Source organism: Phacochoerus africanus, chromosome 4, assembly GCF_016906955.1.
Source record: "Phacochoerus africanus isolate WHEZ1 chromosome 4, ROS_Pafr_v1, whole genome shotgun sequence".
In the NCBI taxonomy this organism is placed as follows: domain Eukaryota; kingdom Metazoa; phylum Chordata; class Mammalia; order Artiodactyla; family Suidae; genus Phacochoerus; species Phacochoerus africanus.
The window spans coordinates 1813779-1835327 of NC_062547.1; the positions used below are offsets into that span (position 1 = coordinate 1813779).

At 52.8% G+C, this 21549-nt stretch overlaps 1 protein-coding gene across 1 annotated transcript in view; it reads left to right on the forward strand.

Annotated features, from left to right (window-relative positions):
• Positions 1-21549, forward strand: part of KCNQ1 (potassium voltage-gated channel subfamily Q member 1) — a 314470-nt gene that overhangs the window by 131903 nt on the left and 161018 nt on the right. Inside the window, exon 11 of the mRNA XM_047774975.1 lies at positions 18278-18398. Coding sequence (XP_047630931.1) covers positions 18278-18398 — 121 coding nt within the window. The remainder of the gene's footprint in view (positions 1-18277; positions 18399-21549) is intronic.

The window sequence follows — 21549 nt, forward strand, 5'->3', positions numbered from 1 at the left end:
TTCTTAGTTGGATTCGTTAACCACTGCGCCACAACAGGAACTCAGCCAGTGTGATTTTCTTGCCTTTTAAGTTATGTCATTTTTTTTGCTTGGAGGCTGTTAGGATTTCTTCTCTATTTTTAAATCCTAATAGTTTTACTAGGAAATGTCTCAGAGTTTATTGTTCCAGATCAACTTCCTTAGTACCCATGTGGGTCCCTCACTGTGTTAGATTTTACTGTATTTATAGAATTTTTAACAAATGGCTTTAAATATTATTTCTATTGTCTTTTCTTTCTTCTTCAGAGACTTTAGTTACATGCACATCTGACCTCTTTTGCCAATCTTCACTTCACCCATGTCACTCTGACTAGTTACTTCTCTCACTTTGATTATCTTAGCTGTTTCCATGCTCTTCTTCTATTTCTGTTTGTAGTCCAGACACTACTTGTCACTTCCTGTTTTTATTTATTTTTATCCATCGCTAAGTGATTTTATTACTGATTCAAGGTATGTGCCCACATCCCAAATGTCGAGACTATTTCATCCAGTTGGGAATGTTGTTTGTAGTCTCCTTCAGCTTTGTGGATAGAATTCAGAGGAGAATTTTATTAGCAGAAAAGGTTTTATTCTCATTCTCGGATCTTTCCCCTCGCAGGAGCATTACACGGATGCAGTCTGTGTACGTACATTCCCATGTACTTAAGTCCAGAGTTCCTAGTACAAAAATGCCCTCTTCTGCCACGCTTGTCCTCTTTTAGGCAGTTTCATTTCTAGATACTGCTGTTGTGAGATATGTGTGTCAGGCAACTGGCATGTCTTGTTTTTCTTTAATTCCTGCAGGATTCTTTCACTTCCTCCTATTTCCTTCCTTCACTGCCACACCACTTCTCAATATATCTGAGCCTGTTCAAGTGATTCCAAGAAGTGACGGGCGCTTTTAACCAGTCACGTCAGAGTCCTTCCTTGTTGCTACGTAAGAACTGCCAGTTTCTGTCTAGCATTCCCCACTTTGATGCTTAATGCTAGACTTCCTTTTTCTGGGGGTATTTCTCTCTGTGCTTCTTGTAAGTCTTATGTGGCCCCTATTTTTTTTTAATTGGGTGAAATCTACATGACAATCATTTTCAAGTCAAACAATTCAGTGCCACTTAATGCATAATGTTGTCTTTGTTGCTTGCATATCTAATAACTTATTGTCAAATCCAAGGTCATAAAGATTTACCTTCAAGAAATCTGTGGTTTTAGCTCTTATATTTAGGTTGCTGATCCACTTTGAGATAATTTTTGTACAGTGTGGGGTCTATGTCCAACTTCGTTCTTTTTCCTGTATCTAGCTGTCCAGTTGTCCAGCAACATTTGTTGAAGAGCCTGTTTTTTTCCACTGACTGGTCTTGGGATGCTTTATTGAAAATCAATTGACTGTATGCATGAGGGCTTATCTCTGTGTGCTCTGTTCTATTCTGTTGGTCTCAACGTCTGCCCTTATGCCAGTACCACATTATTTTGATTAATACAGCTCTGCATAAGTCTTGAAATTGGGAAATGTGACTCTTAGAACTGTGCTCTTTTTCATAATGATTTTAGCTCTTCAAGGTGCCTTGCAACTCCATAAACATTTTAGGATCAATTTTTTCCATTTCTGCAAAAGAAGACCATTAGAATTTTGACAGGGGTTGCATTCAGGCTGTGGATCACTGGGTAGTTAAGTCTTACAATCCACGAACATAGGACGTTGTCCTATTTATTTAGGGCTTTAATTTCTATCAGTCTTGTAGTGTTTAGCATAGAAGTCTTTCACCTCTTTGGTTAAATTTATCCCAAGGTACTTTACCCTTCTTGATGGCCATTGCAAATGGAATTGTTTGAATATTTCTTTCTCAGATTGTTCATTGCTGGTATATAGGAAATGATTTTTGTGTATTGACCACATGTCTTCCAACTTTGCTGAATGTATTAGCTCTAATAGGTTGTGTGTGTATTCTTTGGGATTTTCTATATAGGATCAAATCATCTGTGGATAAAAATAATTTTACTTCTTTTCCAATGTGGGTGCTTTTTAAAAATTTCTTTGTCTAATTGTTATGGCTAAAACTTCCTGTACATTGTTGAAAAGCAGTGGTAAAAATGGGCATCTTTAATTTGTTACTGGTTTTAGAGGAAAATTCTTCACCATTATGATGTTAGTTATGGGTTTTTTTGGTAAATGTTCATTATCAATTGAGGAAGTTTCCTTCTTCTCCTAATTTTGTTACAATTTTATCTCAAAAAAGTTGTTGAATTTTGTCAGATGCTTCTTCTGTGTCAATTGGGATAATTCTATTACTACGATGTATTACATCGATTTTTCTCATGTTAAACCACCCTTCTATTCCTGAGATAAATCCCACTTGTTCACTGTATATAATTCTTTTAATATGCTGCTGGAGTTTGGCTTACTAGGGTTTTCTTTTTTTTTCCATCTATAATAGATATTTGTATCTAGTTTTCTTCTCTTGTGATATATTTGTCTGGTTTTGGTAGGTATCAGAGTAATACCTCACAGAATATGTTGCAGTGTTCCCTCCCTTCTGTTTTTGTCATTGTTGTTGTCGTTAAGCGTTTGAGAAGGACTTGTGTTAATTTTTCTTTACATGTATAGCCTCATTCACCAGTGAAGCCATCAGGTCCTGGACCTCTCTTCACTATGAGTTCTTTGATAACTGATTCATATTTTCTTACTTGTTAGAAGTCTGTTCAGAATTTATATTTCTTCTTGAGTCAGTTTTTGTAGTTCATGTGCTGCTAAGGATTTGTCCACTTCATCTTGGCTATCTAATTTGTTGGAGTAGTTGTTTATAGACTTCTTATAATTCTTTTTATTTCTGTAAGGCCAATTATAATGTCCCCATTTTCATTTATGCTTTTATTTGCATCTTCTCTAGTTTTTTCTTAGTCATTCTAGCTAAGGGTTGGTCAACTTTGTCGATCCTTTCAAGAAATAACCAACTTTTGGTTGATTGTTCGGTTCATTTCTCCACTCTGATATTTATTTTCTTTTTTCTGCTAACTTTGGGTTTAGTTCACTTTTCTATTTATAGTTCCTTTGACTGTAAAGTTGAGTTATTTAAGATCTCTCTCTCTCTCTTTCTCCCCCCGCCCCCTCCCTCTCTCCAACAAGGGGCCTCACATACTTATTTCTGGGGCTGAGGCAAAGCGCTGTGCATGAACACCAGTACATAGAGAACCCCTTTCCCAGTATATCCAGCTGTGGCTGTGATGTTTTCAGAGTGCTATGGTAAGATGCAAGTGACTGACACAGCATAAATATATGTGCCACGTCATGTGCAGGGCGCCTTATAGACCCAGCTTGCTTCTTCTTCAATGTCTTCTATTTGGCATTGCACCTGATTTTAGTACCAGTTTTCATTCAAATCCATTGGAATGGGATGATTTTGCTTTTGCTTCTTGGCCAGGAATTGCTTGATCCTGAAGGTCTTGTGAGAGACATGACAAGGAGCTAATTCAACTGCACATAGGGTGGTGGTGAAGAAAAGCAAGGCTCTTATTTACGTAGGAACTTATCACTATATTTTTCTCTTTGAGCACTGCCTTCATTGCATCCCATATGTTTTGGTATGTTGTTTTCATTTTTGTTTGTCTCAAACTATTTCCTGGTTCCTCTTGTGATATCTTCTTTAATCCTTTCGATTTTAAAGAATATGTTATTTCATTTCCACATATTTGTTAATTTTCTAGCTTTCCTTCTATTATTGCTTTCTAGCCTCATTCCATTTTGGTTAGAGAAGATACTAAGTAAGATTTTAATTTTTAAAAATTTCCTGAGACTGCTTTGTGGCCTAACATGTGATCTATGCTGGAGAATATTCCATGTGCACTTGAGAAGAATGTATTCTGCTGTTGTTAGGTGGAATGTTCTACATGTTTATTGGGTCTAGTTGGTTTATAGCATTGCTTAAGTGTTCTGTTTCCTTGTGGATCTTCTGTCTGGTTGTTTTATACATTGTTGAGTGTTGGGTGTTGAAGTCTCCATTATCGTAGAACTGTCTATTTCTCCCCTGAATTCTGTTAAAGTTTCCTTCATGTATCTTGGGGCTCTGTTGTTTGATGTGTACATGCTTATAATTGTTACATCCCGATGAACTTTCTCCTCAATATAAAAAGTTAGCTCCTATTCAGTTATATCTGCCTCGTGTTGCTATTGTCACAAATTACATCTTTATACATTATGTATTCAATAATATAGATGTTCAGTTATTGCTCTATGCATTTGTCTTTTAAGACAGGCAGCATATAAAGAGTAATTACAAGCTAAAATTATGATAATACTGGCTTTTATGTTTACCTATGTGGTTACCTTTTCTGGAATTCTTTACTTCTTTGTAAGGGTTTGGGCTACTTTCTAGCATCCTTTCATCTCAGCCTAAAGGACTCTTGTTACACTTTTTGTAGGGCAAACTGACTAGTAAGGAACTCCCTTATCAAATGTTTATCTGAGAACATCTAAATTTCTCCTTCACTATTGAAAGACACTTTTGGTAGATATAAAAGTCTTAATTCCATTTCATTTTTTGTTTTCTTCTTTTAACACTTTAAAATTTTTATCCTGCTCCCTTCTGGCCTCCATGCCTTCTAGTGAGAAATCTGATGTTAATCTTATTGACTCTCCCTGTATGTGTTTAGTCCATTTTCTCATTCCTTTCATCATACTATCTTTATCTTTCAGCAATCTGATTATGATTTGCTTCTTGGAATTCAATGAGCTTCTGGGAGGTTTAGAGTCACATCTTCCATTAAACTTGAGTTGTCAGTTATTATTTCTTTAAATACTCTTACTTCCTCTTCCTTTCTCGCCTCTCCTGGGATTCCCATTATGGGTTTGGTGATATGCCACAGGTCCCAGAGGGTCTATTCATTTTAACTTCACCAGCTTTTCTTTTTGCTCCTCAGAGTGGATAATTTAGATTGACCTAGCTTCAAGTTCATTGATTTTTTTTTCTTCAGTTCAGATATGCTAAGCAAACACTCTAGTGAGTTCTTCATATCAATTATTATAATTTTCAATTCCAGAATTTAATTCCTTTTTGTAACTTCCTCTTTACTGATATTCTCCATCCATTCACACATCATTCTCATGGTTACTTTTAGTCATCTATAATTTCTTCTGCTTCCTTATATTTAAGTTCATTTAAACTCTTTCTCTAGTAAGTTCAATGTACTCCCTCAGAGACAGCTGATGTCTAATTCTCCTGTGAATGGGCCATACTTTCCTGCTTCTTTACATACTTCATGACTTTTTGGTTGAAAACTGGCTATTTTGAATATGATATATATAACTCTAGACAGCAGGGTCTTTTCCCTGCTCAGGATATTTCTTTTCTTGCTGTGAGCTGTAGCTCTTATGTCACCATTCCTCTTATGTCAGCTGGAGTTTTGACAGACTTTCTCGAGTGCCAGGAGGAAGGAAAAAAGTAAAAGAACCCTCCCAGCCTTTGCAGTTTAGCTCTGTATGGGGGCAGTCCTTTAGGATCTGGCCAGGCTGTTTACAGCTCTGCCTTAGCCATCACCTCCCAGCGATCAGCCATTGGTGAGAGCTTCATGTGTTCTTAGGATGGTTCTGAGCATGCATCCTGCCATGGGCATGCTCTTGGCTTTCTCAATTCTTCAGTATACACAGGTGTTTGAAAACGGCCTGACTTCCCCAAAGGAACTTTCCTTCCATTCTCCCAGCTCTGACTGCTGTCAGTGCTCTCATCTAGGCCTTTACTGCAATCTTTTCCCTGCGTGGCTGGGACTTGTTTGACTCTCGAACAGCGCTTACGAGGCATGTCCACCATTTTTCATGAGTAAGTTCTGCTGTAGAGGAAACAAAGGCTGTCCCCTCCAGGCCATCCCCAGACAACCCAGAACAGACCCAATTTCTCAAGATCTGCTCTGCCCCCTCCAGAACCCAGCATCAGGGACCCACGCTGGGAATATGGGCAGCCATCTTCAAGATGGCGAGCGAGTGACGGACAGAAGTGTTGTAAAGACAAGTAAAAATGCCACCGAGCTTTCCTGCCATATTTTTTTTAAACTTCCCATTTCTTGATTGGATGTTCACTTGCATGCTGTACACATTTCACAGAGAGTCAAAGGCTCTGGCAAAGTCAATTCTGACACACTTTCCTTGACTTCTGTGTTTCCGTGGAGGGAAGTCTCTGCAGAGGGACCTGTGCCTCTGTCTTTGCCGAGGTCATGCACATTCTTAACGCGTCTGGACAGGGTGTTTTAAGCCTCATCTCGACACATCCTCTAGAGGCTCGTGGGGGTGGGCAGGTGGCTGCAGTGCTGTTGGAGTTCGGTTCATTTCTCTGGCCATGGGGAACATGAAGGCCACAGTGCTCCATCTCCTAGGGCTGCCGAGGGCATGAGCCGTGTACACTCCTCTGTGCACTCCTGTTGGCTTTCTGCTTGGAGGAGGAGGAGGAGGAGGGAGCTATGAAACCGGGGAGAGGGGAGCAGCGGGCCACTGCTCTCCTAACTGGCCGGAAGCCTTTTTAAAATCGTGCTTTTTTCTCAGTGCCTGTGTCCAACCCATCGCAGGCCCTGCCGGCTTCCCACACGGTGCCCAGTGCCTGCCCTCCATCCCGCCACATCTGGTCAGAGCTGCTTCCATGTCTCTCTGCTGCCACCCCCACTGATGCGTCTTCACTGCTGCCTCCTCTGCTCTGCTCTGTGCACAGCAGCCCAAGGGCGCTCCGTCAAGGGTGCCTTGCTGCTCGGCCGACCGCACCACCTGGGCCAGCCTGCTGGGTCCAGAGCCACCTCGGGAGCCCCCGTGCAGGTCGCCTACTGAGGACAGGCTCTACGTGGGCAGCTCGTAAGCTGCACAGAACACTCCTCGGAGTTGCTCCACCAGCTGCTGAAGGAGCTTAGGGTGTTTATCTCTCACAGCCGGGAGCTGCCCCCCGGGGGGCCCATCCTGCGTCACTCCGGCCGGCCCTGTGTGGCGCAGCAGGCCCCTAGGGTCAGAGATAGCGCTCGGGAGGCCTCTGGCAGGGCAGCACTGAGGAGCCTTGGTGTGCATGGAATGTGCGTGCTGAGGGGCTGTGGGCTGGGCCCCGAGCCACCCGGGTGTCCCCAAGAGAGGGCAGATGTGTCCTTTGCCTCTGTGTCCCTGGGACCTGCCACGCAGCAGAGGCTCCAAGACCTGCTGTCCGACCCAGCTGGGGTCTTCATGTCCCCCGCAGCCCCTTAACACCAACCTAGTGGCCCTCTGCTCTGGGACAGGCTGCGTCGCTTGCTCACGCTAAGTGAGCCATGTCTGCACGTCTGCGCTGTCTCGGGTTACTGGACATTTCCTCACGTCCAACCAGTGTGAGTCCTGGGCCCACTCAGAGGCCAGCAGCCTTGGAATAGGGACTGCAGGGCCATGCCAGACAGATGCCACTGCGTCTTCTCATGCAACAGTATTTGTGCAAACTGGGGGATGGGGGTCGTGGCTGAGGGTTCCGTGGGGCCCCACGGCCCTTGCCCTGCCCTCCAGTCCTCCTGCAGGACCAGCGGAGAGCCGGGCTGAGCTGATTACTTTGGACATATGGGTTGTTAGCACAACTGGATGTTATGCTCCCCCCCACCCCCAGCCCCAGCTCTGGGGTGGCTCTGACTGTGTCCAGGCTCCAGCTTGGGGAGCCATGGGGAGCCTCTCGGCCCCGGATCTGGCCTGGCTGGGAGGCGGCCTGGGAAGGGACCTGTGTTTCTCAAGCCCGCGCCCTCGGGGCCTGGGGGTGGGGCCCGAGCAGATGTCTGCATTTGGTGGCCAGGGCCCGGAGCCGGATGCTGAGAACGAGGCCTGCAACTCATTTCTCCCTGTTAGACATTCTCAGAACATCTGCACCGTTTCCAAGGCTTCTCCCTCACTAATTGCTTTGATTATTGTGTGAAGTTAAGAACTGGCACATTGCTGCGATGTTGTGATGAAGGTGAAGAGATCGCTCTTAATTAGATTAAAAACATTTTTTTCGTCCTCTGTAATTTCGCCTTGAAAATCAAGGCCATTTTTTTCAATTTGTTTTCTTCATCCAAAGACCTCCAGAAACCTTCCCCACCACCTCTCCAGAGGGTTCTTGGGAATGTCCTGTGAGCTCAGCTCTTGGAGAAGACCGAGCTTAACCCAGATTCCATTGTATATTAACGTTTCCTGGGGCCGCTCTCGCTGCCGGGAACTGTCCCCTGGAACTGCCTTCGGAGCCCTGGACGGTGACGGCCTGGAGCGGGGAGGCCCCGGAGCGTCGCCCGAGTTGTGCGGGTGGCTGTGTCGCTCCCTTTCCGTTTCCTGCCCTCACTTGGGGTTGACCCTGGCCCAGCTCCGTGGCCGCTGTCCCCCCAGTGGCCCCCGCCGTTCGGGCCCCTCCCTTGGCCCCGCAGAACCCTCTCCGCGCCTCTCAGATGCGTGTGCTGAAGCCTGCGAGCCCTGTCGTGAGGGGCAGTGCTGGGGACAGGAGGCCTCAGCGCCCTCATCTCCAGGGGCGTAGAAAGCCCAGCGTCCTCCCCAGGACCAGTCGGGATCCCCGGTCACCCTTGACCCCGGCCACAGCACTGTCGTGCTCCGGTTACGCCCTGCGCGGCCTGGACCGCACGCGAGATGTGGCGTGTCCCACGATTTGCTTTAAACAAGCTTAGCCCGGGGTGAGGGGACAGGGCGGCCACCGGCTTTAGGGGCCGCTGTGGCGCTAACTGCCGTCCCCTCTGCCCGCGACCCCCCAAGCACAGCGAGGGGAGGGTGAGCAGCTCGGCTCGTGTGTACCCTCGACCCCCCCCAGGCCCGTCCCCTGGGCTCATGCCTCACCCCCAGTTTGTCCCACACATTCCTGGAGGTCCTCTCAGTGACAACGGATGGAACCCCAACTCAATCGAGCCGAGCACGCAGAAGGGACATTTCTTGGCTCACACAACTGGACCCAGCTGTTTCAGACACAGCTGGACCCCGGGGCCGGGATGACCCTGCGCTCTCCCCCGTGGGCTCCCCCCACCCCCGCCTTGTTCCCTCTCCGGTTCCCCCCTCCCCTCCCCATTGCCCCCTGGGATGGCCGTGTCCTCGGGCGGCCACTCTCCGAAGGGGGCAAGAGGGCCGCCCGCTCAGCAGACCCACCGGAGAGACCCCCTCTCTCTCCCCATTGTCTTTGCCGGCGTCTGGGCCCGGCTGCCGTTGACCCCAGTCAGGCTACCAGCCATCCTCAGACCTGCCTCGGGGCCTCCAAGGCCAAGGCCTGGGCCCCAGGCCCTCTCTGAGGATGGCCGCTGGGCACCTGCCCCCTGCAGCCTGGGGAGTAGGGAAGGAGCAACCCCCCAGGGAAGCTTCAAGAGGCTGTTCCCAGAGCCAGGCCTAGCTGCCGGATGGGCAAAAACAACAGGTGTCCACTCAGGCAAGGTATTTTCCTGAGCGGAACTGGGTGCCAGCTGTGAATATACATTTTCACTCCACTGTTCGCCCTGTTCCTGGCAGCTGTCGTGGGAATGGCTTTTACACTTTCTGTCCGTGTCCCTTACTTTGGGCCTCTGAGCAGAGACACAGGTGGCGACGCGGCAGTGCTGGCTCGTGGTCTGTGAGCCAGGCATGGGCAGCTGGCACGGGCCTGGAGCCGCGGCTCAGCAATGTCACACAGGGTCTGGCTGCAGCTGTCCGGATGCCCTGGGGAGGGGGTTCCCGCTCCCAGGGCAGGAGCTATGGGGCTTTGGCAAATCCGCCAAGAGGGGGAGAGGCGAGGCGGGCGGGTGGGAAGGGGCCGTGGGGTGGAGGGGGGGACGGGGCAGCGTCTGTTTATCCCTGTGGAGAGAGCTGCTCAGGGACACGCCTGTGCTGGGGTATGGGGGGACGGGGGGAGGGCGGGGTTCCTGTGCCAAGAAACTGGCACGAACCTGAGGGCCAGGCACACACGAGCCCCACGCCCACCCAGACGCGGGAGCAGTCTCAGGAGCCTTGGGAAGCTCCGGGAGGAACGTGGGTGATGCCTGGGAGACTAGGCAGGATTTGAATCAGTCCCCAGGGGAGGGGGAGTCGCCAGGGAAAGAGAATAGCATAGGCCCCTGGGGGCAGAGGGCCGTGGCACGGACTGGGGCCTTACAGCCCACGGTCCTGGGTGCTGGCATCCTGGCCTAGTGTGTGTGACCAGGCATGGTTTTCAGCCTTTCTCAGCTCACTTGCTCGTCTCAAAATGCGAATCAGAGCCGTCATCCCACAGAGCTGCTGTGACAGAGCAATGACGTCACAGCTGAAGGACCGGGAAATGGGGATTCCTGCCCCTCGTGGGAGCCGGTGTCAAGGACAAGTGGGGCCTGCCTTGAGAGTGGGGGACGGGGTCCGGCAGGGGCAGGACGGGGAGGCAAGGGGGTGAGAGCAGGTGCTCCGGGGCCGTCTGTGGTGGGACAGGGCTCTGTGGGGGCGCGGGGGCACTCCCAGGCCGGGTGGAGAGCGAAGCATGCTCCAATGCGCTCGGCTGGGCCGGGAGCCGGAGGGCAAGGTGGGGAGACACGGGTTCCCGACTCGAGGCAGGGGCATCCCCGACAGAAAACGCAGCCACGGGAAGGAAGTGACAGCCCTCCAGTCTCTCCACCTGAAGACAAACCGTTCATGGTTTGCTCCGTTTCCTTCCAGCCTTTTTTCTGTGCCCATCCTTCTTTGAAAGCTAATTGCAGTCCCCCTATGAAGTGGGGCCCCCAGCTGGAAGGCGGGGTGCCGTGCTCTCTGGTTCTGCTCTCTGGAGAGAGGGCGAGACTTGGCAGCCGGTGTCGCCAGCTGTGGTGGTGGCCACGCCAGAGGCCGCGTTCGCCATGCCAGACCTCCCATTTTCCTAGAAAACAAAATTGTTTTGTTCTGCCCCGAAAACCGAGGCCCAGATTCTGGCCTTGACAAGCAAAGGCAGCCAAGGAATTAAAGCCCTGGGAACCGGGACGGCTTGGGGAAGGGTGACGTCACTGGGGCCAGGACGCCGAGGGCGCTTCCCCCCGCCTGGCGCCCCGATGCCTCACCTGGCGGAGCCCTGGGCCCGCCTCGGGCCGGAGCGTCCAGAGGAGCTGCCGCAAGTCCACGTGGGCCCGGCCTGCGCTGCACCCACATCTTCGTCACACACCAGCCTCAGGCTCCCTGAAGGTGGGGAGGACAAGCCAGGTCACTTGTCCACAGACCTCTGCCCGAAGGGGCAACCTGCCACCAACGTGCCCAGCATCCAGCCCCCTGACTCCCTGTACCTTCTTGCAGGAGCCTGGGACCAGGCTGTGATTGCAGGCGGGCAGCCGGGAGGGTTTGTGGCCTGATCACTGCCTGCCTGTGGCGGGTGGGGGGACCCCAGTCTCTGACGACGAAGCTGGGCCTTCCTTCCCTGCCAGTTTGGAACAACCAAGCTGTGGAGCCCTCTCCATGCCCTCGGCTGCGGGGCCCGTGTGCCGTTCTCAGGATTCAACCCCATTCTTCTCTGGCAGGTGCAGGCCCACCTGCCCCAAGGAGCCAACTGATGTGCTCACATTTTAATTTCCTCAATCTCCAGGGCTGGGCCATTCTCCGGGTCGGGTGGCTCACCCTTGGCCTTCAGAGATGGCACTTGTCATCTCGGCTGCTGGGAGAGTGGCCTCGCTCTCCAGCCACCACTCCACCAGCCCTTCCTGCTGTGCACAGTGGTGCAGACGTCAAAGGGTCTGTTTGTCCTTTTCTCCTTTCCTTTCCATTTTTTTGAAAGAACGTTTGAATCCTGGATGAAGTCTTAGCCCCATCACTTGACAACTGTACAACATAACCCAGGGCACTTGAATCGCAGCCCGAGTCTCCACGACGGGGGTTGCAAGGGTTCCGGCCAGGTCCCAGGCCCGAGTGCGTGCACTCTTCAAGGCCTGCCCGTCATGTCCCTGGGCTCTCACGGAATGTCACGGGCAGAGAGCCCTTCCCTCGGAGCCCTTCTCCAGGGTGTGACTAAGTCATGTCTGTGTGGCTTCCTGCTGGCAGCCTGCCCTCCCCCAAGGGGCCGAGGGCGCCCTGAGGTTTTTACACATCCCGTTGGAGCGCTAGTCAGCCTGACACCTTCCCACATGCTCACGGGCCACTGCATCCCCCTCTTGTGATGAGCCTGCTCGTCTGCTGCCAATTTTTCCTTAAGTTGCTCATTTTTCTGGTTGATTTGTGTGGCTTCTTTATATTTGGGGGGTCGTTCTTCTTCCGGGGCTGTCTTTACTCTTACATAGCTTGTTTAATGCTTAGCTCTAGATTTTAATGTAGTCGAACTAATCAGTCTTTTCCTTTGCGGTGATGGCTTCTTACGTTTTAGAAAATCCTTTGAAACCCTGAGGTCACGGACATAGCCTTCTAGATTCAGCGATAAAAGTCTTCATCGTTTGGCCTTTCTTCATGAGTCGTCCGCCACCTGGACTGCCGAGAATGAATTTGTGACGTATGGTGTGAGGGAGGTGTCCGGGGCAGCGTTTTCTGCGCGTGGACCCCAGCTATCACCGAGCGCCCTCTCTCCCCGCCGTGCACAGGCCACCTGAGGCTCAGCAAGCATGCGTGGGGGCGGTTCCTGGTCACCCACCCGTCACCTTGCCTTAGGTCACCCCATCTCCGCATCAGCGTCAGCACCGCCGTTGTGACGTCGGCTCTGTAAAAGGACCGAGGTCTGGCAGAGCAAGTTCTCCCACTCTGCTGGGGATCAAGAATTTTGTGGATTCTTGGCTTTTTGAACTTCCAGATCAGGTGCAGAATCAGCGTGCCGAGGTTCCAGCACAGAACCTGTGTGGGATTAAGATTTATTAAGATTTGTGGACAGTCTTCTCACTGTTGAGACTTCGAGTCAACGGAACAAAAGCGTATTTTCCCCTTTATTTATGTCTTCCTGAATGTCTTTGATTAAGGTTTTATAATTTCTCCTTAGAGTTCTTATATATCCTTAATGAGATTCTAAAGTTTTTTGTGCTTTATAGACAGAGATTTTTTTGTGTGTTCATTTTTGGCTGCACCCATGGCATATGGACGTTCCCGGGCCAAGGATCAAATCCGAGCTGCATCTGCAACCTACACCACAGCAGTGACAATGACAGATCCTTGACCCACTGCACCAGGCCAGGGATCAAACCGGCACCCCTATATATAGAGACAAGCCAGATCGTTAATCCAGTGTGCCACAGCGGGACCTCCTAAAATAATTTTCTTTTTTTGCTTTTTAGAGCCGCACCTGCAGCACATGGAGGTTCCCAAGCTAGGCGTCCAATCGGAGCTGTAGCCGCCAGCCTATGCCAGAGTCACAGCAACTCGGGATCCAAGCCGCGTCTGCGACCTACACCACAGCTCACAGCAACACCGGATCCTTAACCCACTGAGTGAGGCCAGGGATTGAACCCGCAACCTCATGGTTCCTAGGTGGATTCATTTCCACTGTGCCATGACGGGAACTCATAAAATCACCTTTTGATTTACAGAGAGGCAAAACTAGTGCAGAGTCCCCGCAGACCTCTCACCAGCTTCCCCTCCAGTGAGCATCTCATATAACCATGGTGTGGTTATCAAAACTAAGAAATTAACAGTGCAGCCAAGATACAGTTTAGTTAATTCATCCAGGTTCTCCCACTTAAACTCCAAGTGTCCTTTTCTGTGCCAGGAAACATCATTACATTTATTCAGCAGGTCACTTTGGTCTCCTCTGAGCCCTGGCAGCGTCTCAGTCCCTCCTTGTTTCCGTGACCATGACCCTTTGGAGGAATGCTAGTCAGGTGTCACGTCCCTTGGTTGGGTTTGTTGGCATTTCCTCAGGATGAGACCGGGGTGATGGTTTGGTGGGAAGAACGCCGCAGAAGCGAGGTGCTCTTTTCCATGCACCGTGTCCGGGCTCATGACATCAGCATATGCTGTCGCTGGTACTGTTAACCTTGACCCGCTTGGTTAAGGTGATGTCAGCCAGGTTCTGTCAAGTTGGTATTTTCCCCTCTCCACGGTCCACACACGAGGGCAGGGCAGGGCAGATGCGCCCTGCCCCCTGCGTGCGAGAACGGCAAAGCACTGGTGAGCACGGGATAGAAGGCCACAGCACCGAATGAGCCTTTGAGGGGAGGTCCTCCGAGGCTTCTCCTTCAAGTCTCACGTGCTAATTTTAGCATTCATCTGCCGGTCTTGCCCGTGGCAGGTATCACTGCGGTGGTCTCATGGTGATTTCTTCCGCAGTCTCTCTGCACTGACCAGTGGGGATTCCTCTGCAAGGAAGATCTGCCCCTCCTCCAATGACCCGTTCATCTGTATCAGCTCGGCCTTGGGAGTGTTTAGTTTTGAGCTGTAATGCAGTGCTATTGTTTTATATAGCAGCAGTGTTTCCCTTGTTCCTCAGGTTGTCCTAGCTTTGCCTGCGGGATTTGAGAGCACTTTGTGCATCGGTCCCGTGTGCGTCTGACACACCCTCCTCCTTTGCATTTGTCTATTTTTGAGCCTGCCCTTGCTTTCTGGCGCAATACCTCAGTCTCACCTCGCGTTTTCCCTGCCCCAGCCCCCAAATCACTATTCACCCGAGAGCCTTGGTTCCTTTCACTGCAGAATGAATGGTATTTAGAAACCAGAATCTGGGCACTAGGTGTGCTCACTGCTCTGGAGTTGTCACTGCTTTTAGGGCCTCTCAGTGGACAGAGCAGGGAAGTGGAGGTCAACAGCCCAGGTGTCCCACCTCTCTCTCTGTCTACCTTGAGCTCAATATGAGCGCATACTGACATTTCTGACCACAGGGAATGTTCACAACCCCCAAACTCAGTTTTTCTTCTCTGACATGGAGAAACCTGGCTCCCTTGATCCATAACTTACTTACTTACCTCAAATGTACCTGCAGGGCTCCGTGAGACGGAAGTTACCAACTAGATTACTGTGTTTACGATGGTTTCCTTCTTCTAACCACGTCCAATCAGAAGTGTTTCCCAGAAGTGCCCACGGAGGTGCAACGGTTAACAAACCCAACTAGCAACCGTGAGGACTCAGGTTCATTCCCCGGCCTTGCTCAGTGGGGTAAGGATCCAGCGTTGCCATGAGCTGTGGTGTAGGCTGCAGACATGGCTTGGTTCTGGCATGGCTGTGGCTGTGGCGTAGGCTGGCAGCTGCAGCTCCAATTTCGACCCCAAGCCTGGGAACCTCCATGTGCCATGAGTGCAGCACTAAAAAGACAAAAAAAAAAAAAAAAAAAAAAAAGATTGCTTCCCAAAGCTTCATAGGCCAGCTCCTTCTTCCCCTCCCCTTTCCGACGCTACATTACACAGGCACCACATTCTGCTCTCCATCCTGGGTCCACCAACAGGCTTATGTGAAGAGGGGGTTCACCAAGTAAAATTTATTCTTGGAAATGTACAGTTCTCTGGGTTCTGACAAACGCCTGGACTTGTGCATTCACCGCCACGTCACACAGAGAAGTTCCACAGCCCTAAAAACTCTGGTGCGACTCTTTCAAAGTGAAGTACTCCTCTTCCCCTAAACACTGGCAACCGTTGATCTGTCTTAGGTCCCTCTAGTTTTGCCTTTTCCGCAATGTCATATAAATGAAATTACATAATATGTAGCCTTTTACACGTGGCTTCATTCGTGGCTTGGCAAAAGGCATTTGCAACTCACCTACGCTGTTGCCTGAATCATTAGTTCATTTCTTTGATTGCTGGATGGTATTCCACTGTTTATCTGTTCACCTGCTGAAGTGCATCTTGGCTGTTTCCAGGTTTTGGCATCCAATTGACGTATGGGTTTTTCAAATGTAGAGTTTCAGTTCACTTGGGTAAATAATTGGGGCAGGGACCCATGCGCCTCATGATAAGTGTCTGTTTAACGTCCTAAGAAACAGCCAGGCCCTGTCTAATACGGCCGTGCCACCGTGCACGCCCCTCAGCAAAGGGCAGGAGTTCTGGTTGCGCTGCATCTTCTGTGAGCACATGGTGTCGTCGGGCTTTGATTTTTCTTTTTTCTTTTCTCAACATAAGGTGGGAAGTAAGGCTCTAATAACTTTATTCTTTCCCAAATACCTAAGGTTGACCCTACTGAAAGTGTTAGCACTCTGATGAGGCCGGAATGACAGCCTATGGTGGGTCTGATTTGCATTTTCCTAACGACCATTGACGGAATACAGCATCTTTTCTTTTTTCTTTTGAGGGCCGCACCTGAGGCATACGGAGGTCCCCAGGCTAGGGGTCTAATCGGAGCTACAGCGGCCGGCCTACACCACAGCCACAGCCACACCAGATCTGAGCCACATCTGTGACCTACGCCACAGCTCACGGCAACACCAGATCCTAAACCCCCTGAGCAAGACCAGGGATCGAACCCGCAGCCCGATGGTTCCTAGTCGGATTCGTTTCTGCTGCGCCACAAAGGGAACTCTGAGTTCAGCATCTCTTTCTGGTCTTCATCATTCATCCTTAGCGATGGATTGTTAGCTTTCTTGTCCGGTTGTAAGAGTTCTTTATAGACTCTGGATATAAAGTCCTGGACCAGAGAACTGACACGTATACACTTTCTCCACGTCTTACCATGTGTCTTCTCGCTCTGTTTCGCAGTGTCTTTTTTTGCAGAGCAAATGCTTTTGATTTTGAGGACGTCCAGTTTTTCATTTTTCCCTCTTACAAACTGAGCTTTTGGGATCGTACTCGGGTGAGGTTGTGGTTTCCTTGCGTTTTTTTCCTCGTAAGACTGCACACGGTATCTTTTACATTCTCGTTTTCTGTTGGTTGGGACCTGTAACGTGAGGCATATGTGCTAAATGGATTAAAAGGTACACGCATACGCATACATTTACATTGCAAATAAATCTAGGAGATCGTTGTACTGATTTGGGGTCGGGAAGCCTTTCTTCTTCAAAGAGCACGAGATGGGTATCGCTTCAAAAGCATAAAATATTTTCTGTGATAAAACAACCATAACTACGGTGAAAACGCCACAGACGACGGGAGAAAATGTTTGCGCCTGACACGACAAAGGGTTAAGTATCTCATAACGTACACAAGTCCCTACAAGTCGACAAGCAAAAATGAGCAAAGGATAGGAACAGATAAACAGCCTCTGAGCCCCAAAAGGCGTTCAGCATAGAAGGAAAAAGAGCACGGCAGCCATCAGTCACGTTTGGCCGTCCCTGCAAAGGCTGCCAAAAGCCAGGGCAGACGCGGCGGTGGGGAGGCCCGCGTGTTCCACTCCACTGATGCAACTTCTTGGGACGGCAATCCAGCAGCATCTCTTAAGATTACCATGGAAGCACCCTCTCACCTGCCCCAATACGTCAAGTTTTCATAAAGATGGATGGTGCATCATTGCCTCAAAGCAGTGGCATAAAGCTAATGGAACCCAGTGCCCACCAAGCCAGCAACGGCTGAGTTACCCATGGCAGATCTCAACCACGACTGTCATGCAGCCGCTAAGATACGGCCTAGACCCACGTGTCCATACCTGGAGGAAAGTGAGATGGGCACGCTGCGGAGTGACAGGGAACAAGGGGTAGGAACAGAGCTGTCACGTGTGTATAAATGCAAGATCCGCCAGGTGTCAGCTGTTCTGATGAGCGGAGAGGGATGAGCTAGGAGTCTAGCTGGTGGTTAACACCAATGACCCCAGGAGAGGAAGGCTTTCGTGAATCTTGGAGTTATTAGTTATTATTTGAAATGAAAAAAAAAAAAAAAAACCCACCAGTCCCCACTGAAAACCAGGGACTGGTAAGCATTCTCGGTCAGCCCCGAGCACCAGCAGCAGGTCACGGAGGGTGGGCCTGGATTCTGTGCCCCCCGCCCACAGGGAGGTGGTTCCTGTGCCTCCCCCGGGGCAGGGGGGTGGGTGCGAGGGGCCTCGGGCTCTTTGGCCAGGACTCCTAGCACCCTGAGTCTCCACTGCTGCCTTCACAGCCCTCCGTCCCCATGACAGTGACAGTGCCATGCCGGGAACCAGCGTCCTCCCAGTCCCGTGCTCGTCCGCGGTTTTCTCCTCTACCTGAAAGCCTGGTGGGAACCCGGGGAAAGGCCGGGACACCTGAGCTCAGCCCTGCATGGCCCTCACCCTGAGGGGATGTCACAGGCTCCGAGCTGCCCCTTGGACATCCAGGGCCACGTCGACCACTGCCCTGAAGCCCCCGCCCTGGGCTTCCCGCATCGTCTCCCCTCCTCTCCCAGCCCTGCGCGTAGATACCCTCTGCGGGAAGGCTCACGGGGCACAGGTCTGTCCCACAGCCACGGTGGCAGGGTGGGGTGAGCATCCAAGCTCGGCTCTGGCCAGCCCTGGGCCCCCTCTGCCGGCAGGCCCTCCTCTGAGGCCTCACGTGCTGTCCCACGTCTTTCCCTGCAGTGAAAAAGAGCCCCACGCTGCTGGAGGTGAGCACAGCCCAATTCATGAGAACCAACAGCTTTGCCGAGGACCTGGACCTGGAAGGGGAGACGCTGCTGGCGCCCATCACCCACGTGTCACAGTGAGTGCCGCCTGCGCGGGGACGGCGAGCTGGGGGGCGTGGGGCCCGGAGGGGCCACGGCCGTGCCGGCCCCGGGGCTCGGTCTGTTCGCCAGGGCCCACCCCTCGCGACGGCCTCAGAAACTGGGGGCCCGGGTACCCGGCGGGGAGCGTCTGGACACGTGAGCCTCTTGTTCTGACTTCAGCAAAGCTAGAACTTTCGCATTTTGCACTTGTTTTCCTGCTTTGAGCATCTGGGGAGGTTGTTTTTCTCTCCCTGAGCCCCCTCTGCTGCCCCCCCAAAAAGAGACGCCTGTGCTCTGCATCCCCCATGGAAGCCTGGCCAAAGCCACGGGGCAGATGCGACTGCCAGTTGCCGCCGCTGTCCTCAGGGGCTCCTTCAGGTGGAGGAAATGGCTGATTTTCCACGCCTTCCAGTTGGCCTGTCCCCGAGGCACAGCTGGCCTGGGACGCAGCCCGGCCTCCCCCGCCGTCTCGGTATCGCCAGGCCAATCCCTGGGGCCCCGCCGTGCTGTGACGCCATGCTCCCGGCCAGGCACCCAGCAGCGACAGCCTGTGCTGGGGTCAGCGGGACGCCCGGGCCTGTTCTGGCCACTGCCCCGCTGGGGAGGCCCCCGGGGAAGGTCTGTGTCGCATCACATGAGTGGTGCCCTTGGCCCTGAGTCCTGCGTGGCGTGCGGGCCTCCCTCCTCTCCACGGACTTGCTCAGGCTGGGGGTTGCTCCAGACTTGAGGGGTCTCCGCGTGGTCCTGGACCCTGGGCGTCTCGTGCGGAGTGGCCTCAGGCCGGCCACCGTTGCTGCCGGCCATGCGTGGCCTCCGCTGTGCCCACGACTCAGGAAGTGGGGACTCAAAAGGCAGGGCCTCTGGCCACAGGCCTGGTGGAGGCGGGGAGCCAGAACGAGGGGACAGGTCTGTCTCCAGGTGGTCCCATGATCAGACAGACCCCCAGCTGATGGGGGGGTGGGGGTTGACAGCAGCAGGGCTGGCAGGGTGTGGACAGCAAGCTTCCTCTCCGTCCCTGGGAGGCAGGGGTTACTCATCCTTGTCCACGTGGCGCCGGCGAACCCCTGGGATGGGGGCTTGGACCTCTGGGCTCATCCTGCATATGACGCGAGGGGCTCCCTTGATAAATGGGCCAGGGCAGAGCCGTGAGCGGCAGTGGGGGGTGGCAGGCAGGTGCAAAAGGCCAGCTTACCACCTTGGCAGAAGCTGCAGTTTTATGGCTGCTGGTATGTGCAGGACAGGTGGCAGTGCCTGCTCAGAGCCATCTTGCCGCACCACTCAGCCTGCCCCTTCTCATCCTCCTGGCAGCTCTCAGGAATTCCTGTCGGCCGTGGGCAGGCCCCCAGAATGCAGACAAGGAGTCGTCCTCTCCATGGACAGGGCTGGCACCCATCACCCGTCCAGTGGGCAGGCAGGCTTCGCCAGCTCCATGGGCCCTTCAGGGAGCCCCGAGGTGCGGTTGGTCAGACTAGGGACCAAGGCGGCCCAAGCTAAGCCCACAGCCACCCCTTCAGAAGTGAGGCCCGCCTGCGCTGGCACCAGCATGCCCAAGCTTCCTGGGGCCCGGGGCTGCCCAGGGAGCCCAGGGGGCACCTTAAGCCAGTGTAGCTGTGTCATCAGGGGAGCTCAGCCATCTCCTCCTCCTTCCTCTGACACTGAGGCCCTGAACCTGAACAGCCGCAGCTCTGTGCCCACCCCGGGCCTGGCGCCTCACCCTCCGGAGAGCCTGCTGCGGGCCCTCTCAGTGGTGTGGCCCCCTGGCTGTGGGAGGAGGGGTCCCCTCCGGGCCGGCTGGGCCCGGGCAGTGCTCACATGAGAGCCCGTGCGGGCCTTTCCCAGTGCAGACCTGGCGGGGAGCCGGCTGGGCAGGCGGGAGGAAGGGTCTGCGGTGCTGACTGGCGGCGACAAGGCCAGGGCTGTCCTAGGAAGACCACCTCCGGGCACCGTGGCCCAGTCAAGGCCGAGATGGCGGGGACCTGCACGCCTGTGTCCTCAGTGGTCAGGACACGCCTCGAGGGAGCCTGGACGCGGAGGGCAGGACGCAGGCGCAGCGAGGGAGGGATGTGGCCCGGGCTCCTGGGCACCCCCCGGGCTGGGCAGAGGCCCCTCCCCACGGTGGTGCGAGAAGGAATCGGCCCTGCGGGGCACCTCGTTGGCTCAGGGCCCCTGCGCAGGGCCGGCGCGGGAAGATGGCCAGGTCTTGGTGCCTGTGCTCGCTCGGGTCACAGGCCTCTTCCTCCCGCACACCCACGTGGGTGACGGATGCCCCCGATTAAACTCGGCTCCAGCAGCTCAGGGATGCGTCTCGCTCCTGCGGGCAGCTCAGCGCCGTGGACCGTGCGAGGAAGAGGGGCGCACGCCCTGGTGTGTGTGTGCCGGGGTGGGGTGGGTGGGAGGCGGGGGCTGAAAAACAGACCATTTTTCTTCAGCACTTTCCTGATGCTAAATGTATTACCATGTTGGGCCGGTTCCAGAATTCAAATTAAAAGCATAAATAAAGACACATTTTGTTTCCCTCTCAAGCTCTCCCCGCCCGCAAGGCCCCAGGGAGGTGAGGTCACTGCAGCCTTGATTACAGGAAGGTCCCTAGGGCTGGGCCAAGCTCCTCTTTCCGGGGCCTGTGGGCCATCGTGGGAGCCAGGGGTCAGGGAACTGGGGGTCAGTGCACACGCCTGGCGCGGCCTGGGGAGCTGCTGGCGAGGAGGGAGCGGGGGCCCCAGGGTGGCTCTGCCTTCCCAGCCCCATAAACCAGCTCTGGGTGGCCTGCTGCAGTCTCAGCGCACACCTCTCAGACGCAGGCTGCCAGGAAGCTCCCTGAGCTGTGACCCCACCCAGGGCCTTGCCGCAGGAGACAAGGCAGCCAGGGCACCGTGGGGTGAGACAGCGGAGCCCTGCTCCCCGACAGGAGCTGGCATTAGGGGGAGTCTGAGGCCCCTGTCCCCCGAGGGAGGGCTGCCCCTGGGCGTCCCTGAGCTGTGCACACGACGTCTCATCGGGAACACCCTTGTCACTCCCTCCAGCTGGCAGACCCCTCTCAGCCTTCCAGCATCCTCTCATGCATCCTCCCCTCGTGGAGCCCCAGGACACCCACGGGCCAGGCAGCCACATCCTCCCCCAGCTCCTGGGGCCCCTATACCAGCTCCCTGA